General features: G+C 37.0%; 1 protein-coding gene across 4 annotated transcripts in view; it reads left to right on the plus strand.

Moving 5' to 3' along the window:
- The window catches only part of LOC150095715 (DNA repair and recombination protein RAD54B-like), a 232,067-nt gene that overhangs the window by 114,163 nt on the left and 98,867 nt on the right, over window positions 1-19,037 (plus strand). For 3 of the 4 annotated variants that reach the window (XM_090410071.1, XM_090410074.1, XM_090410072.1), the window contains exons 11-12: window positions 15,294-15,341; window positions 17,935-18,016. In XM_090410071.1, the coding sequence (XP_090266197.1) occupies window positions 15,294-15,341; window positions 17,935-18,016 (130 nt within the window). The remainder of the gene's footprint in view (window positions 1-15,293; window positions 15,342-17,934; window positions 18,017-19,037) is intronic. The other variant, XM_090410073.1, reaches the window with a different exon arrangement.

Genomic DNA, 19,037 nt, shown 5'->3' on the forward strand with positions numbered 1-19,037 from the left:
TATTCAGGCAATAACAATCAAGGAAAAGAAGGAGTAGCCATAGTATTCAACACAAAATACGAGGCTAATCTTCTTGAATGGCAGTCAGTCTCAAGTAGAGTAATGTGGGCAAATATGAGAATGGGGAACTGGACAATGAGACTTATTTGTGCCTATGGTCCCACAGAAGGTTCTACTAAGGTAGAAGTGGAGGAATTTTTTGAGGCTTTAGAAAAAGCAACTGACACAATGAAAAAGGAAAAGTTGGTCCTTGTTGGGGATCTAAATAGTAGAGTAGGAAATGATTGTGAGACATACAAAAATATTTTGGGAAAATTTGGAGAAAAGAGCAAAGCTAATAATAATGGCAAATATCTGTTGGATTTCTGCTCAGGACATGGACTGGTTATTACTAACACCATGTTCCAACATAAAAATGTGCACAAATTCACATGGAGAGAAGAGGCTAGGAATAAGAAAAGTCTCATTGACTATGTTATTGTTGATAGTGATGTTTTCTCCCTGGTGCAGGACACCAGAGTGTACAGAGGATTTGAAATTGGAAGTGATCACTATTTAGTCTTGAGCAGGATAAAATTGAATTTCATATTGAAAAGAATAACATGTAAGAAAGTTTTAAAGCGAATAAAAGTTGAGCAGCTCTCAGATGTAAACTGTAGACTAAAATACAGAAATATTATTGAAAAGAAAATGAAAGAGTTTGAGAACAGGAATCAAACCTTGGAGATTCAGTGGCAAACTCTGAAGGAAACATTGATTGATTCTGCCAGAGAGGCATGTGGTGAGGTTGTGTGCAAAGATAAAAAAATCAGAACTCCCTGGTGGACACAGGAAGTTAAAGAGGCAGTGAAGGAAAAGAAGAAAGCATATCAAAAGTTCCTGGCAAATAAGTCAGCTTTTACTCTTACAGAATACAGAGACAAATGTAAGAAAGCTAAACAGTGTGTAAAACTAGCTAAACAAAAGTCATGGGAGGACTTTGGCAAGAATATAGAAAATAAATATCAAGAAGGTGGCAAAATATTCTGGAGGTTGTTGAAGAAGGTTAGGAATGGAGGAAAGAGTGCTGTAAAAGGAATTAGAGATGATAAAGGTGAAATGAAAACAGGAGAAAAAGATATCCTTGAAGTATGGAGTAATTACTTTGAAAAACTGCTAAATGAAACAAGCAGTGATGACAGCACAGTGATAAAAAACACTGACCAGGCATGCAGTCAGGAATACATATCCATACTTGAAGTAGAAAAAGCCATCAAAGGCTTGAAATGTGGAAAGGCAGCAGGAGTAGATGATATTCGACCAGAAATGCTGAAGTATGGTGGTATAAGAGTCTTACAGTGGCTGCACTGCATAGTTCAGAAAGCCTGGACAGAGGGACGAATTCCCGATGATTGAAGTAGAGCTCTCATAGTACCCATATATAAAAAGGGAAATAAAACTGAATGTGAGAATTACAGAGGTATTTCCCTACTGAGTGTTCCTGGCAAGATCTATGCAAGTATACTTGAGAAACGGTTGAGAAGAGTTGTGGAAGAAAAGCTTGGTGAAGAACAAGCTGGATTCAGGCCAAATAGAGGCTGTCAGGATCAGATCTTCACTTTACGACAAATAGTCGAGAAAGCATGGGAATATAACAAAGATCTGTATTTAAGTTTTGTCGATTTGGAAAAGGCATATGACAAGGTGCCAAGAGAGAAGCTATTCAATACGCTGCAGTTATATGGTGTCAATGGGGCATTATATCAAGCAATACTTAGTCTTTATTTGAGTTGTGAGTCAGCAGTTAGAATTGAAGGAAGTACAGGAAGATGGTTTAATGTTAAATCTGGTGTGAGACAAGGATGTACATTATCCCCTCTGTTATTCATTATCTATATGGATCACATTATGAAGGAATGTGGTATTAAACCTGATATCAAAATTGGAGATGTTAATGTCAGCTCTTTGCTTTATGCGGATGATGTTATACTTCTAAATAAATCCGCTACAAGTCTGCAAGATTCTCTGACTAAATTGAATAGCTGTTGTAATAGATATGGTATGAAGGTCAGCAATAAAAAGACAAAGACAATGAAAATAGGCAGAATCATTGAAAATGTCAACTGTGTTGTGAATGGAGAACCTGTGGAACAAGTAAAACATTTCAGCTACTTAGGCACAATTTTTACTGACGATGGTAAACTAAATATAGAAATAGACAACAGAATCAGCAAAGCTGGTATCGTGGGAAGCCAATTGAATAAATTCATATGGAATAAGAAAGAAATTAGTCGGAACACTAAATTAGCTGTATACAAGACTGTGTTCAAACCAATTTTAACTTATGGATCTGAGAGCTGGGTCAGAAGTAAAACACTTGACCAAAGACTAGAGACCGCAGATATGAGAGTCCTGAGAAAGATTAGAGGCGTGAACAGATGGCATCAATGGCAATATCATATTAAAAATGAGGATATTAGGAAAGAACTTGACATTGTCAGCATCCAGTAATGCGTTAGCAGAGCTAATCTCAGATGGTATGGTCACTTAAATAGAATGGGAGAGGAAAGATTAGCAAAACAAGTGTTCTCTGCCAGGTTGGCAGGAAAACGACCCAGAGGAAGACCAAGATATAGGTGGATTGATGCAGTACAAAGTGCCTTAGACGATAGAAATATAAGATCTGATAATATTGGAGTCTTGACAAGTAACAGACTGATTTGGAGGAAAATTGTAGATAGGAAGTTAGTTATGATGTAATTTTTTCATGTAGTACTGTCATATCCTGTACACCCCTTGAGGGTACATGGCAGGAATTTGATGATGATGATGATGATGATGAAGCACTGTATAGAGATTTTCATACGAGTGCGTTTTTGATCTGCTGTGAGCCATCGTGGCACCCATCTTGTGCAAATACAAAGGTTTTTCATTTGCAATTCTTCATGCAAAATATATCCTACATGTTCTTTTGAAATGTCTATAGTCTAAGCAATTTCATGCACTTTGACTTGCTGGTCATCCAGTACCATATTTTGCAGTTGAAAGTTTATTTTTCACTTGGTTAGAGTATAATAAATTTAGTTTAATCCTTTATCCAAGTGTGAGCAAACAAAGTTTGCACCTGAAAATATCTTCAGGACTGAATATGATGTTGTACTACCTTACTCGGGTAAGGTAGTGCAACTCATAGCAAAGGTGGAGTAAGCTACCAACACTCCTATCCCAGTATCTCTCATAATGCAAAACACATCTCCTTGCAGATATGTATAATGTATAATATTATGCATTAAGGGATTGGCCGCTACCCAGACTAGTTTCGACCTTTATTGAGGTCTCTTCAGTGGGAGCCAGGCCCAGTGGTGGAGATACTAGACAGAAGTAATAGCGAGGTCATCTTTACCTATGTTTGTTTGCTCACACTTGGATAAAGGATTAAACTAAATTTATTATAGTCTAACCAAGTGAAAAATAAACTTTCAACATCTTTCTCTAAATCCAGAATAATTTAATAAAAAAAAGTGACACACCTTTCGGCAACTCCTATAGGTAAAGATGACCTCGCTATTGCTTCTGCCTGGTATCTCCACCAGTGGGCCTGGCTCCCACTGAAGAGACCTCAATAAAGGTCAAAACTAGTCTGGGTAGTGGCCAATCCCTTAATGCATAACATTATACATATCCACAAGGAGATGTGTTTTGCATTATGGGAGATACTGGGATAGGAGTGTTGGTAGCTTGCTCCACCTTTGCTACAAGTTGCCCGGAGTTGTACTACCTTACCCCAGTAAGGTAGTACAACACCATATTCAGTCCTGAAGATATTTTCAAGTGCAAACTTTGTTTGCTCCCACTTGGATAAAGGATTAAACTAAATTTATTATACCATATTTTACACTTGATCAATGATTTCTGGTGTTGTTACACTTTTTGGACATCCTCACGTGGATCATCTTCAAGGCTGGTACGGCCATGTTTAAACTCAGCAGCCCATTTCTTAATTGTTGAAAACAAAAGAGAAAAGCGCCCATAAACTTTTATGAACTTCGAATGAATTTCCTTTGCCTTTAAACTTTCTTTTACAAAGAATTTTATAATCGCATGATACTCAATTTTATCCATTTCAAGGGATACAGAGAACACTTTTGCTTCAGACAGCTGTATAAAACAAACTACTTGATAGAATGACTTGCAATTTGACATGGATGCTTATGACAAATGTACCAACTTAGAAAAAAAAAAAAATGTTGCAGGTAGTGTCACCATCTATGGTCGGGGCCGAGAACTTTTCAGACCACCCTTGTATACATGCTAACTCTTATCACCACTGTTCACAAAAACTTGGAGTCGTCAACACCCTCAAAAACAGAGCTATAGCAATTTGCTCTAATGAACAAGCTTTTAAACAAGAATTACTAATTATTAGCAATATAAACGTTTATAAATAATGGCTATAGCAAAAATACTATCAATAAAATTCTTCATACACCTTCATCAAAAAATACATATAATATAGATTACAGTAAAACCATAGTCATCCCATAATTAAAGGGTTATCAGAAAAAATAAATATTATTATACACCATTATAATCTTAATGCTACTTTTAAACCACCTATAAAATTAAAAAACATATCCAACTACTCTAAGGATCTTCTCCCCCAATTTGCTCACCCTGGATTTTATTGCATCCATAAATCTGTAACTTACCTTATATTGGTGAAACTGGACATACAATTGCTATCTGTAAAAAAAAAAAAAAAAAAAAAAAACACATTTAACAATTTTGGTGAAGCAGGCCTCTCAGATTACTCCCTTAACACCCTACACCAAATTGATTGGAAAAGTACCTGTTATTTACATCATACAAAAACCTGGCATTGTGAAATTTTGGTCAACCATCCTAATCTTAACAATATTGATGACATAAAAATCCCAAGAATTTGGATGGCACACATTGAGTCGACTTAATTCCTTCAAGTTTTCCAGCAAACCTTGACTTTAGGACTCTAAGCAGTCATTTCAGCTCTTATTGGCTACCATCCATACTGTTTTGTTCTAATTTATATGTGCACTTATATGAGTAATTATTTGAGTGCATGTTACTCTCTAGCTTAATTTATTTTTTGTAACCAAATGAATAATTATAATAATAACATGACTATCGTTGATGTAGTAAAGTTTTTTTTTTTTCATCAAAGGTCAGGCCAGTAGTTTTAACGGTTGACCAAATTAATGTAACTTGAGCATACCATGCAGAATGTAGTGTAGTTTGTTTCTTTTTGTATATGTGTATACTCCAGATGATGACCTTAATGTGAAAGTTGAAATGTTGAGTGATTATTTTGGTTTATATTAAACTGAGGTTTTACTTTAACATGGTAGTTGTTTCCATAATTTGTATAATGAATTCTGTACTGTAAAGGTGTAAATACAAACCTGAGACACCATTCTTTGAATCTGTCGTAGCACTTTGCACTTGCACTTTTTGTAACCAAATGAATAATTATAATAATAACATGACTATTGTTGATGTAGTAAAGTTTTTTTTTTCATCAAAGGTCAGGCCAGTAGTTTTAACGGTTGACCAAATTAATGTAACTTGAGCATACCATGCAGAATGTAGTGTAGTTTGTTTCTTTTTGTATATGTGTATACTCCAGATGATGACCTTAATGTGAAAGTTGAAATGTTGAGTGATTATTTTGGTTTATATTAAACTGAGGTTTTACTTTAACATGGTAGTTGTTTCCATAATTTGTATAATGAATTCTGTACTGTAAAGGTGTAAATACAAACCTGAGACACTATTCTTTGAATCTGTCGTAGCACTTTGCCTAATGTAAATAAATTTGGCTGCCCCATTGTATCAAAAAGCTGGGAGATTATCTTCATGAGGCTGTCAGCTGAATGATCAAAATTTCCCAACCATATGCAGGAGGATGCCATGCCGGACAGTATTTTGTCACTGTGAATTCCTATGTGTTTGCCTTCCTGTAGTTGTGCCTACATATTTTTTATTTTATTTTATTTATTTATTTTTTTAATGTTAAGCCCATACACGAGCGGTTGGTAGATCAAACTATAGTACATTAGTACCGTGTATGGACTGGGAAAGAAGGTACTTGTTCACATTAGATTCGAATGACTGTAGATTGTATTCCCTAGGGAATACATCAAGGGGGAAGACTGTTCCATAGTATAGCGGTTGCAGGGATGAAGGAGGAAGAGAAGAAATTGGTTCTGTGGGTTTCAAGGTGCGTGTAGGGATGTTGAGCAGCAGCTGCATGTGTTCCAATGAGTTTGTACTAAGTGGGGGAATTATTGATGCTATTTCAGATGAACATTTTCCATAGAAATATTTGTAGAAGACACATAGTGCAGAGACCAATCATCTGTGTGAAAGTGTGTGTGTGGGGGGGTGAGTTGATAAGTGATGGATCATTAATAAGTCTGAATGCTCTCCTCTGTATGGAGTTGAGCAATTTGAGGGAGGTTTTGGGATACTACCCAACCATCGAATACTGCCCCCATATGTGGGGGCAGTATTCAATGGTTGGGCAGATTTGTGATTTGTATAAGGTTAATAGCTGTTCAGGGGTGAAGTAACGTCTTAAGCGAAAGAGAAATCCTAGTTGTTTAGAAGCTGAGGATGCAATGGTTGTTATGTGTGTGTGCCAGGACAGGAGAGGCTCGATGCCAGAGTAATTCCAAGAAGAAAAATCTCAGGTTGTCTGGAAATTTGGGTATTGTCAAAAATAATACTGGGGGAAACTGGTTCTTTTTTATGTGAAATGAGACAGTACTGGGTTTTATTTGCATTGAAATTGATTAGGTTATCTGAACCCCATTGGAGGATGGCTTTCAGGTCTGAATTAAGGGCAGCAGTGGTTGCTGATCTGTAGGTTGAGGTGAGTTGTGTGGAGTAAGGTTTATCAAAAGAAAGGGAGGAGTGCAATGTGCTGTCATCTGCAAAACTGTGTATCGGATTGGAGGTGAGCCGAAGTAGGTCATTGATATATAGTAGGAAGATGGTTGGTGAGAGGACAGAACCTTTAGGAACCCCAGCATTAGTTGAATGGGGAGAGGATAAGGAGCCATCCACCACCACACATAGTGAGCATTCAGACAGAAAGCTGATAATCCAATTATAGAGGCCTTGAGATAGACCAAACGATGGTAGCTTGCTTAGTAAGCCCTTGTGCCAGACCTGGTCAAATGCTTTGGAAATATCAAGTCCAACTGCTTGAGATTTGCCAAACTTCTCCATGGCATTTGACCAGAGATGGGTGACATATATGAGCAGATCTCCTGTTGATCTGCAGCAACGGAATCCATGCTGGCAGTCTTATTAGACAGGTAGCTTCAAGGTAGTGTAGGAGTTGGGAATTGATGATTTTTTCCATTACTTTAGAGAGGACTGAGGTGAGTGAGATGGGGCGGTAGTTGGATGGCATTGATTTGTCGCCCTTTTTGGGAATGCACTGAATATAGGCCAATTTCCAGGCTCTGGAATAGATATCAATGGAGTAAGACAGTATATATAAGTGACATAGGACAGGAGACAGTTCTGGTGCACAAACCTTCAGGACAATTGGAGGAATACCATCAGGGCCAGGAGACTTTTTTGTGTCTAATTTAGACACAAAAAGAAATCAGCAAAAAAGTGTTTTGCTGATTTCTTTCTGGCAAAAGGATATAGGGGCATTGTATGTTGGGTATCTGGAATAGTTGGGGGACATTTGCATGATACATGTACATATCATATCGAACCGAACTGAACCGAACCGAAACATGAATATCTGTAATAATTTAATAAAATGTTATTTATTATCCCTAAACATATGTTTCTTCTTTGAAGCAAAAATATGAATGAATAGATGGAAATGATGCAGACAATCATAAAAAGATGCATTTCTCAATATCATTCTTATATGTTGATGCCATTCACTATTACAGCTGTAGAGCCTGTTATTTGACTTATGTACCACAGACATCGGTTTGTTTTATTGTGTTGTATTTGATTTTATTTTGTATTCCTGTATAATATTCTAGTCAACATGAAAAATTTTAATAGTGATCCTAAATACCAGATATCCTTAAATTCCATCAAGCTAGTGAGATGTTATTATAAGTTTCAATCGTTTTGCAATAAAAATGGTCCAATTCTAGCAAAAAACAGGGAATAAAATATAATTGTAAATCATTTTGCTTAAAAATGAAATAATAACATTCGAGAGATTTTTCGTCATCATCTCGAACCTTGGAACATTTAAAACAGAAATTCCTACCACACTGATTTGAGCGAGTACAAGTCACTATATTAATCCATTTAAATTGTTTATATGGAATACAGTTTTGGCTTGAAATTGTTTTCAGGGTTGAATTTGCAACTGTTGATATTTTTGTTGTTTTTGCAAGAAGAACAACTAGTGTGATGTTGGATTTATGTTATTCAAAGAATTCTCTGCATGATGTGCTTTTGTAAAAAAATCCATTGAGTATATCAAAAATTGTAGCATGTTTCTGAATGTTGATATTTTTAACTTATGTACTTGATATATTTTATTTTGTCTAATTTTGCTACTGTACAAATGGTCTGATTCATGTTGAAAATTTCTTGAATAAACTGCATAGACACTGATAAATGAAATAACTAAATAAATAGATGATATCTTTGCCATTTGATCACATGGCCCACAAACTCTTTCCAACTTTACACAATTTCTGAACAATATCTCTTCCCAAATCACTTTTACTGTTGAAGAGGAAAAGCAGGAGCTCTAGCCTTCTTGGATACTATAGTTACAAGGCAACTGAATGGGTCAATCATGTGTTCAGTCTATTGAACACTCACACACACACAGGCAGATACTTACCACTTCACATCACCATTCTGCCTAAAAAATTGGAATATTCAAAACTTGAGCCTCCAAGGCAGAGCAAATTTCATCCACAGGGACAGGCAGTGCATCTGAAACAAGAAGCTCTACTTAAACGTTTTTTTGAACAGAATGGTTACAACAAAAATATCCTCACTTAACTTCTGAAAAAGAACACCCCCACCTGACTATATACATACACCATATCCAACATACAAGATAAACTTACCTATATCCAACATACAAGATAAACTGAGCTCTCTCTTGAAACAGCACAGTTGTTACTTATGAGAATCTTTCTTTTAGTTACTTATGGGCATTGTATATTGCCCATAAGTATTCCTAAATTTTATATAAATTTGAGACATTTTGTTCCTCAGTGTCATTTCAAATAGTTTAAAAAAAAACTATTTATTGAAGATTTCATTTTTGTCTATGTTGTATTTAGAATCCAGACATAGCCTAATTCCATTTTTCTTAGTATTGGTCTTTCATACTTGACATGTAACTAATTGCAATATGGAATATGTCCTCATGCTTGTTACTGCACCCAAGTTCATCTAAAAGAAGTCTAAATGGGAATGCAGAAGATGTGTCCTTAATAACTTATTATCTTCCAGTGCATGATGAGCTTTCTGCAGGTTTCACGGCACAATTTTCTGATTTTTGTTTTCTGAAAATTTTTTCTGCAGAAAATAGAACTTCCTTCTGTGTTTTCTAAATCCTTTTCAAATTGTTATCTTGCATGATTTTTCTAATTTTTGTTTGTAAATTCTCATTTTTCTGTTAAAATGCATTGTTGATCTTTGATAAATCTAAGAAAAGTTTTTGTTAAAGAAATAAATTATTTAAGTAAAACCAGTACAGTTTAACAAACTACTGAAAAGTGTTAGTTGAAGCCCTATATCTAGATGCTATTATTTAGAAATTCACTGTTTGCAAACTAACTGCTGTAATGGTTTTTTAGTGGTCTCCCTGTGAGTTATCTGTAGTATGAATTCATATATATCCACATCCACCTCCCTTGGTTTTATTTCAGTCTACTAAAAAAAATAAAAATTAAAAAACTTTATAAAGACTTAAAGATGATAATCATAATGAACAGTTTCTACACATACTGGCCAATGAATTAGAAACTTTTATTTAATACTGTGGTGAACCTCCTTTAGCCCAAATTACAGCACATATGTGGTTTGGCATAGATTCCACAAGATGTTGTACTGCATCTACATCAGCAACATACCAGGTGTTCACCAGACAGTCCTTTAACTGGCTCAGATTTGACGGAAGAGGACTTTACTCCCAGATCTTTTTTTCTGACATGTCCCATACATTCTCAATGGGATTCAGATCCAGGCTTAATGGTGCCCAGGGAAGATGGTGGAAGTTGCTGTCATGCTGGCTCAACCACTCCTGAATAATTCTTGCATGATGGATAGTACCATTGCCATCCATGAAACAACTGTTACCTGCTGGATAAAAAGTCAACATTGCAGGATGGACTTGATCAGCAACAATATTCAGATATTCCTTGGAGGACACTTGGCCTTGGACCAATATTAGGATGCCTGTTCCATACCAACAGAACATGCTCCACACCATGACACCACCTCCAGAATCTTGAGTTGTGTTTACAAGGTAAGCTGGGTTCATTGCTTCATGGGATCACACCAAACTCTCTGTCTACTGTTGGTACAGAACAAGGTGTACTGTGACTCATCGGACCACATGACTTTTTTCCCATTGTCCAGTCATGGGGATCCTGACACCACTGTAGACGGACTTTTTGGTTCTTTGCAAAAAAAATCATATAGGCATGCAACTGCCAATACCAGTCCTCTTCAATTTCTTGCATGTAGTTTGGGTTGGGAACAGCATTCATTAAATGCTTTCGGTCAATTGTTGCACACAGGTAGTTCTGTTTGTCCGTACAAGCCATTTCAGATGACAGTGATCTCATTCCTGACAAGCTGTCCTAGGACCACAGTTATGCCTCTTAGACAAGGAATGTGGGTTATTTTTCCACTGATTAAACACCTGCAATACCTCAACTTTTGAAAAACCAATCAGCTCTGCTATTTTCAAAATCGTGGCTCCAGCAAGACAGGCACCCAAAATAAGTCCTTTATTGAGGTTCAAAAGATCTTTTGTTTTTATCATTGTGACTAATTGACAATTACTGACCAGCAGCATTCTTAAATAGTTGCCTAGAACATATGGTGACACATGTGACTAAGTATTTTAAATACACGCTGCATAAGTGATGTTTTCATGCATCTGCATAAAGATTTCTAATTCAGTAGCCAGTATATTATTATTATGTGACACCTCCAGGAGTTCAAAGACATCTTGGGAGGGCACTGTACTCTCCTTCACTACATACATCTCACCGTCTCCACTACTACTTAATTCTCCTACTATGACACTACTACTACCATCAATGCCATCTACCACCCATCATCACCAACAATAGTATTTTTTGTTTGTAAATTGTGTGTTCTGAAGGCCAATTTGTCTGCACACGGGATAAAAAAACCCAAGTTTCTGGGAGAAAAAATCCCGCTACCTCCGTATGAGATCGGCTAACTCACCTTCAATTGAAAAAGCTCATATAAGGTTATCTCTCGTTTCATCTAGAATCGAACCCTGGTCTTTTCCAATCAAAGGGCACAATGCTTTGCTGTTCTTCCAATTGTGCTATAGAGGCTCAACCCCCCCCCCTGGGTGGGCTTGTACCACCAACCTTTTGGTTAACAGATGAATGCACTAACCGATTGTGCCACAGAGGCCCTCATCTTAGGCAATTGTAAGCAATTTGAATATGTATATTATTCAAAACTACTTTGAACAGATTCCACTATAACTGTGGATATGGAGAAGACATTATTATTATTATTATTGTTCCGAGAAACTCCAAGGAGTCGACAGACTCATCGAGGGAGGCCCTAACTTCATGTCTGGAACAACTATTCAACATTCACACAGTATCTATCATATCTTCCCCTGAACTCATTCACGGTCGTAGCACCCACAACAGACTCTGGAAGCTTATTCCACTCATTCACCACTCTCCAAGTAAAAAACCTAGCTCTAACACCCTTGTCAACCACACTCTTGCCCAGCTTCCATGCATGGCCCCTAGTCCTCCCACCACCAGTCATATTTTCAAAAATATCTTCTGGATCAATCTTATAAAAACCCTTCAGTAATTTGAATGTCTCAATCATATCACCCCTCCTTCGCCTATCGTCCAATTTCTGCAACCCACAAATCCTCAACCTATTCTCATAAGGTTCATTCCACAGACCTGCTATCATCTTGGTCACTCATCTCTGGACCCTCTCCATTTCCTCCCCATCACAAAGAAACCCTGGTGCCCATAACTGGGCACAGAAGTCCAGATGGGGTCTTATCAAGGCTCGATACAGAGGAACAACAACTTGTTTGTCTCTGCATGTTAAAGTATTTTTCATAAGCCAAGTGATTTGGTGAGCTGTTTTAGTCACTTTTGCAATGTGCCCCCTAAACTTCAACTCCCTATCCACCAGCACTCCCAAATCCCTGGCCTCATCAATCTCCTGGAGTACGGTTCCACCAATGCGATATACTGCTGCTGTTCTTTTCACCCCAAAGTGCATAACCTTATGCTTTGCCACATTAAACTGACATCCATTTTTCCTAGCCCAGTCCTCCAAACTATCCAAATCATCCTGTAAAATTTTGACATCCTGTGCATTCACAATTGCTCTACCCAACTTTGCATCATCAGCAAACAAGTGAACACTTCCTCTCAAATCCTTTCCAATATCATCGATGGACAAATTGAAAAGCAGTGGTCCAAGAACAGAGCCCTGTGGCACTCCACTAGTCACAAGCCGTCTTTTTGACTCCACTCCTGAATAAACCACCCTCCTATCCATCTTACCAACCCTATATCTATCCCCATCTGCTCCAGTTTACTGATTAGGGTTCCATGTGGTATCCTGTCAAAGGCCTTGGCAAGGTCCAGTAGTATCACTGTAAACCCATTACCCCTATCCAGTTCAGCCATCACTGTGTTATAAAACATGAGCAAGTTACTGAGGCATGATCTACCCTTCACAAAACCATGTTGTCCCCCATACAATATCCCATTTTCATCTATCCAATCCTGTATTCTTTTCTTGACTAATTTCTCTAAGACCTTGACAATGATTCCTGATATGCTAATCGGTCGGTAATTTACAACAGCAGTCTTGGAACCACCTATATGCACTGGAACTATTTTCCCCTCCTTCCACCCGCTCGGGACTAACCCAGACCCGAGACTCAAATTAAACAAAATGGTCAAGGGTACTGACAATTCTTTAGCTGCTTCTTGTACTACACGAGCTGGTATACCATCCAATCCCACAGATGTATTGACAGGTTATGCAATAGACTACTCACCTCCCCTCCACTTCATTCACCACAATTCCCATATAATCTACTGGTTTATTCGTTTCTGCAATGTCACCACCTGGATGATATATTCTTGCAAAGTGCTCACTCAGTAACTCAGCTATCTCAACTGATTCAGTTACCTCCCTACCATCGGCATTCTTTAAAATCATTCTGCCATGTACATTTTTCCTTTTACTTGCTACATATCTAAAAAACTGTTTAGGATTCTCTTTAGCCTGCATGGCCAATGTTCTTTTGTAATCCTTTTTTGCTTTTCGTACCACACTCGTCACCCTTCTGGCCTGCGCTTTATACCATTCATGTGCCTGCCGGTCACCTTTCTCCTTAAATTCCCTCCATAGTTGTTTCTTTTTTTGCAGCTCAAGCTTAATGGTGTTATTCATCCATTTAACCCCTACTTGATTTATTATTCGGACTCTAGGTATACAGTCAGCCATTGCTTCATGCAAGCACTTCTTAACTACCTCCCATGCACTATCAACTTCTAGTCCTTGCAGTTGTACATGCCATGGCACTGAGCCAATCAAACTCCTAAGCTTGTCATACTTTCCAGCCCGATAATTCCACATGTACCCTGTCTTAATTGTAAATTCCACACCTTTAGCCACCTCCCAAGTCAAGACCCTATGATCACTCTCACCAATTGGTGGCAATGTGGTCATATTTGTTACAGCCAAATCCTCAGATGTAATTACTAGGTCAAGCACTCTCTGACCCCTAGTATTTTCCATTACATGCTGTCGCAGATAGTTATCCCTTAATAACCACATAAAATCCAATTCCTTCCTCCCGTGTGTCCTCTCCTCACTCCAATCAATGCGACCATAGTTGAAATCTCCCATAATAATCACCCTCCTTCCACTCAGTTCTTCTATTTGCTTGTGCATACTGTCACCACCATCTTTTCCATCACCTGGTCTATAGCAGCACCCAATTGTATATTTAGTTCTGCTAGCCACAATCTCACACCAAATGGCCTCAAATGTGCTCTTTTCTCTATCCTGCAATTCAACTTCTATTCTCCTTGGCTGTAGCTCATCAGCTATCATCAACAATACTCCTCCCCCCATTTTATTCTCTCTGTCATTCCTGAACACACTATACCCATCACATTCAATCCCACTAGCTATATCATCTACAGTCAGCCATGTTTCACTAATACCAATAACCTGTGGTCTGGAAGTGCCAACCATGGCCAAAAACTCTTCCTTCTTGTTCCTAATACTCCTAGTATTAGTGTACATGAATTTAAGACCTCCATTAGCCCCAGCCCTAAAACATATGACAAGAAATCTTGAGAAATGCCTTTCAGAACACTACATGGTAAATAGAGCATTTTGCAGGGAAATATTGTTTATATTTAAGTTACTCAGCAGTTAGAATTACAGGAAGATGGTTTGATGTAAAATTAGATGTAAGAAAAAAAATTCACACTATCTCCACTATTATTCATCTATATGGATTGTGTTATGAAGGAATCAAGTCAAAGCTGGTATTTAAATTGGAGATATTCAATTTAGCTCTTTACTTTATGCTGATGATTTAGAAGTATACTCCTAAATGAATCCAATGCAAGTCTTCAGGATTTGTTGACTAGACTGATATGAAAGTAAAAAAAAAAATGGTACAAAAATTAGCAGTAAAAAAGACAAAACCTTGAAAACATTTCCTGTGTTCTTAATGGGGAACTCTAGAATAAGCAAAAGATTTCAATTACCTAATTTTTTAAAAACAATTTTTAGTGACGATAGCAAATTAAACTTATGGATCTGAGAACTGGGTTAGAAATAAACTAATTGATCATTACACTAAAAACTTCAGATATTGAGAGTTTTATCATCTATTTGTTTTCTTATCCCATTGAACTGTAGATAATTTTATTATCTGTTTATCATCTAAAAATATAAAGAAACAAAGAAAGAAAAAAAATTTCCTTTCATTTGCTATTGTTTTGGTATCTGTTTGCTTCTAAATGTCTGTTTTTGTTTAGGGATGAAATGGGTCTTGGAAAGACTCTGCAGTGCATCACCCTAATTTGGTAAGAAATTATTGTTTTGAAATCTGAATTTATTTATTATTATTATTTTTAATTTCATCATTTCATTAGTATTTTTGTAGTGCAGCAAAATTGTGATGTTATGGGATTTTTATGGTAGATGGTATACCAGCTCAAGTTTTACGAGAATATGGTAGGGAATTGGTAGTACCTGACCCATTGTTTATTTTAGGTCTCAGCTTTTGGTTGGTCCCAAGGGGATGGAAAGAGATGAAAATAGTTCCATTGCTTAAAGGAGGTTCCAAGACTAAGGTAGAAAATTACCAGCCAATCAGATTCTTAGGAGTCATTGTCAAGATATGGGAGAAGTTGATTAAGAGAGAAATAGGGATGGGATACCATATGGCAGGGGGTAACATGGTTTTGTGAAGAGTGGGTCATGCCTCAGTAACTTGCTCACCTTTTATAATACAGTGACAACTTAGATAAAGGTAAAGGGGTTTACAGTGATACACACTGGATGTTGCAAAGGCTTTTGACAGTATACCACATAGAATTCTAATCAATAAATTGCTGCACATGGGGATGGATATAAAGTTGGTGAAGTGGATAAGAGAATATTTGATGGAGTGATACCAAATAGTAGTTTATTCAGTAGTAGAGTTCAGTAGAAGGTTTGTAACTAATGGCATGATGTAGGACTCTGTTCTTTGGTCATTACCATTTAATTTGTACATGAACGACATAGGAAAGGATCTGAGAGGAACTATTCAGTTGTTTGCTGATGATGCAAAATTGGATAGATCAATAATCAATAAATATCATGTTAAAATTTTGCAAGATGATATAGACTGGTATGGACAAAGGAGAATGGATGTTTGTTCAGTGTGGTAAAGTGTAAGGTTATGCATCTTGGGGAGAAAAGATTACCAGCTGTGTAATCTTTTCACCCCAGATGAAGATTACCAGATGGAATTGTACTCCAGGAAATTGATGAAAACAGGGATTTGGAGATGTTAGTGGATAAGGGAATTGAAGTTTAGAGGATATTGCAAAAGTGGCTAAAACTGATCATCGGATTACTTCATTATTCATAAACACCCTGATGAGTAGGTTATTATGCCTCTTTATAAGGCCTTAGTGAGATCCCATATTAACTACTGTGTACAGATCTGGTCACTTGGGTTTCTTGGTGATGAGAAGGAGATGGAAAGGATTCAGAGGGAAGTGACCAAAATGGTGGCAGGTTTATGGGATGCATCTTATGAGGATATTGAAGATTGGTGGCTGACAAGTGGAAAAGGAGGTGATTGATTCATTAGCTATCATCACTCTGCTTCTCAGTTTGCCTCTATCATAGGATGGCAGGAGATGCACAAACTTCATCCTCTTGTTTTTCTTTTTTGCTTCTTCCATCAACTCTTTCACATTCTCCCTCATACAATACTTCTCACCTCTCAGGTCATTGGTTCCAGCCAAAACAATCAATCCTTTCACCTCCCCTTTCTGCATTCTGACAGCAGTCACTTGAGTTACTCAGTTATTACTTTGCAAGGGTATATCATCCAGGTGGTGACTTTGCAGTTACTGATGTGACAGAGGCAGATGTAAGAATTGAGGTAGATGAACTGGAGGTACTCAACATATTGAAAAATATCAATGTGAATACAGCTGTGGGACTGGACAGTATGTCATCTCGTGTGCTACGAGAATGTGCAAGAGAACTGGCAGTGTCTCTGATGAAGTTGTTTAATCTGTGAGCTCTGGAAGGTTCCAAGGGAGTGGAAAGAGGGTAAGATTTTTCCATTACATAAAGATGGCTCCAAAACAGAAGCAAATTACAGACCAATTAGTATCTCTGGAGTGGTAATACTAATTAAAATGGTACACTGGAATCATTCCTGAATTTTACCTTTAACCAAGTATTGGACAAGTTACTAAAGGATAGGAGGTGGGTGACAGAGGCAACATCAAAGGGTGTGTATAGTTGAGTGGAATCAAGGCAAACGAGAGTGACTAGTGGAGTGCCCCAGGGCTCTGTACTAGGGCCACTACTCTTTAATTTGTACATTAATGATGTAGTGGAAGATTTAAGGGAGGGTAGGATATTCAGTGTTGTTTGTTGATGATGAAAAACTGGGGAAGGCATTAATTGATAAAGATGTAGATATCTTGCAGCATGATTTAAATAAATTAGCAGTGTGGGCCAAATAAAACTATCTGCATGAACAATGATTTAACCAACTGTTATTTTACTGGCCTGACCTCTAGTGAAAAAAAAACCCCCCATCAAGGCTATATTCTATTTATAACATTATCAGAGAACAAATTCATATAGATAGTTTTATTACAGCAAAAGTGGTGTCCTAATTTAACATGAGAGTTGGTATATTAGTGATGTTGATATATTAGAGCTCAAATATAACAACTCGCATGTTAAATTAGGTTAGGACACCACTTCTTTTGCTGTAATAAAACTATCTATATGAATTTGTCCTCTGATAATGTTATAAATAGAATATAGCTTTGATGTATTTTTTTTTTTAGTTATTTTTAATTTCCTAGTTCATTTAAATATGAGAATTTCTTATTTTAATTGTAATTTAATTTAATTGTACCATATTTTTCATTTCAGGACCCTTGTCGAACAAGGTCCTTATGGAGGAAAACCCGTGTTAAGAAAAGTGCTAATTGTCACACCTAGCAGTCTTATGAAGGTTTGATTTATTTATTTGTATCTTTTAATGTATATGTAATTTTTTTTTTGACTTTCAGCCATCAAAGGTTGTTAATATTAGTACCTATGTTAATACTAATATATTATGTGTTTAAAGGTTGAGCACTATTATTATTATTATATTATTACATGTTTAACATTATAATAATGCTAGACATTATTACTTTTATTATATAAATCAAGTGGATATTAAATCCAGCATTATTTCAAAACCGAATGCAGAAACTATGAAAGTTTCATCCGAAATTTGACAAGAGAGCTTACGGGAATACACTTGCCGACATTTGCGAGTTGCCCTAGCACAGACCTTATAGAAAACATGATTGCTTGCCCAAGCAATCATGTTTTCTATAAGGAATTATATTCTCCAATAGAAGGAGAATATAATTGGTCCGTTTTGATAAGGTTTCACTGGCCTGACAACTGTTTCGAACTGATTGGTTCTCCTCAGAAGTGTCAGAGTGGTGTATTTTTCATAAGTAAACTCTCAGTTGGTGCGTAAAATATTTACAAAAATAAAGAGCCAAAAGGCTCTATTTCGGCGTTGCAATGGATGTTAAGGTCCACGCTAGGACAACTTGTAAATGCCGGCAAGTGTATTCCTGTAAGTCTCTGGTCAAATTTCGTATGAAACTTTCATAGTTTCTGCATTCGGCTTTGAAATAATGCTGGATTTAATATCCAGTTGATTTATATAGTTTTGCATTGCTGAAATGAAGCCTTTCAGCTCTTTATTTTAGTAAATACTTTACGAACCAACCGAGAATTTGCTTACGAAACATACACCTCTCCGACATTTCGAGTTCCTTAGTACTAAACGAGAATTTTTGCTCTCTTCTGCCTGGTCTCTGAGGAGAACCAACCAGTTCAAAACAGCTGTTAGGCCAGTAAAACCTTATCAGAATGGACCAATAGAAGGCAAATATATGGATGCTTGGGCAAGCAATCATATTTTCTATAAGGTCTGCGCTAGGACAACTCGTAAATGCCTGCAAGTGTAT

The sequence above is a fragment of the Typopeltis vanoorti genome, chromosome 20 (assembly GCF_054136105.1).
Source record: "Typopeltis vanoorti isolate ZY-2024b chromosome 20, IOZ_Tvanoo_1.0, whole genome shotgun sequence".
Lineage (NCBI taxonomy): Eukaryota > Metazoa > Arthropoda > Arachnida > Uropygi > Thelyphonidae > Typopeltis > Typopeltis vanoorti.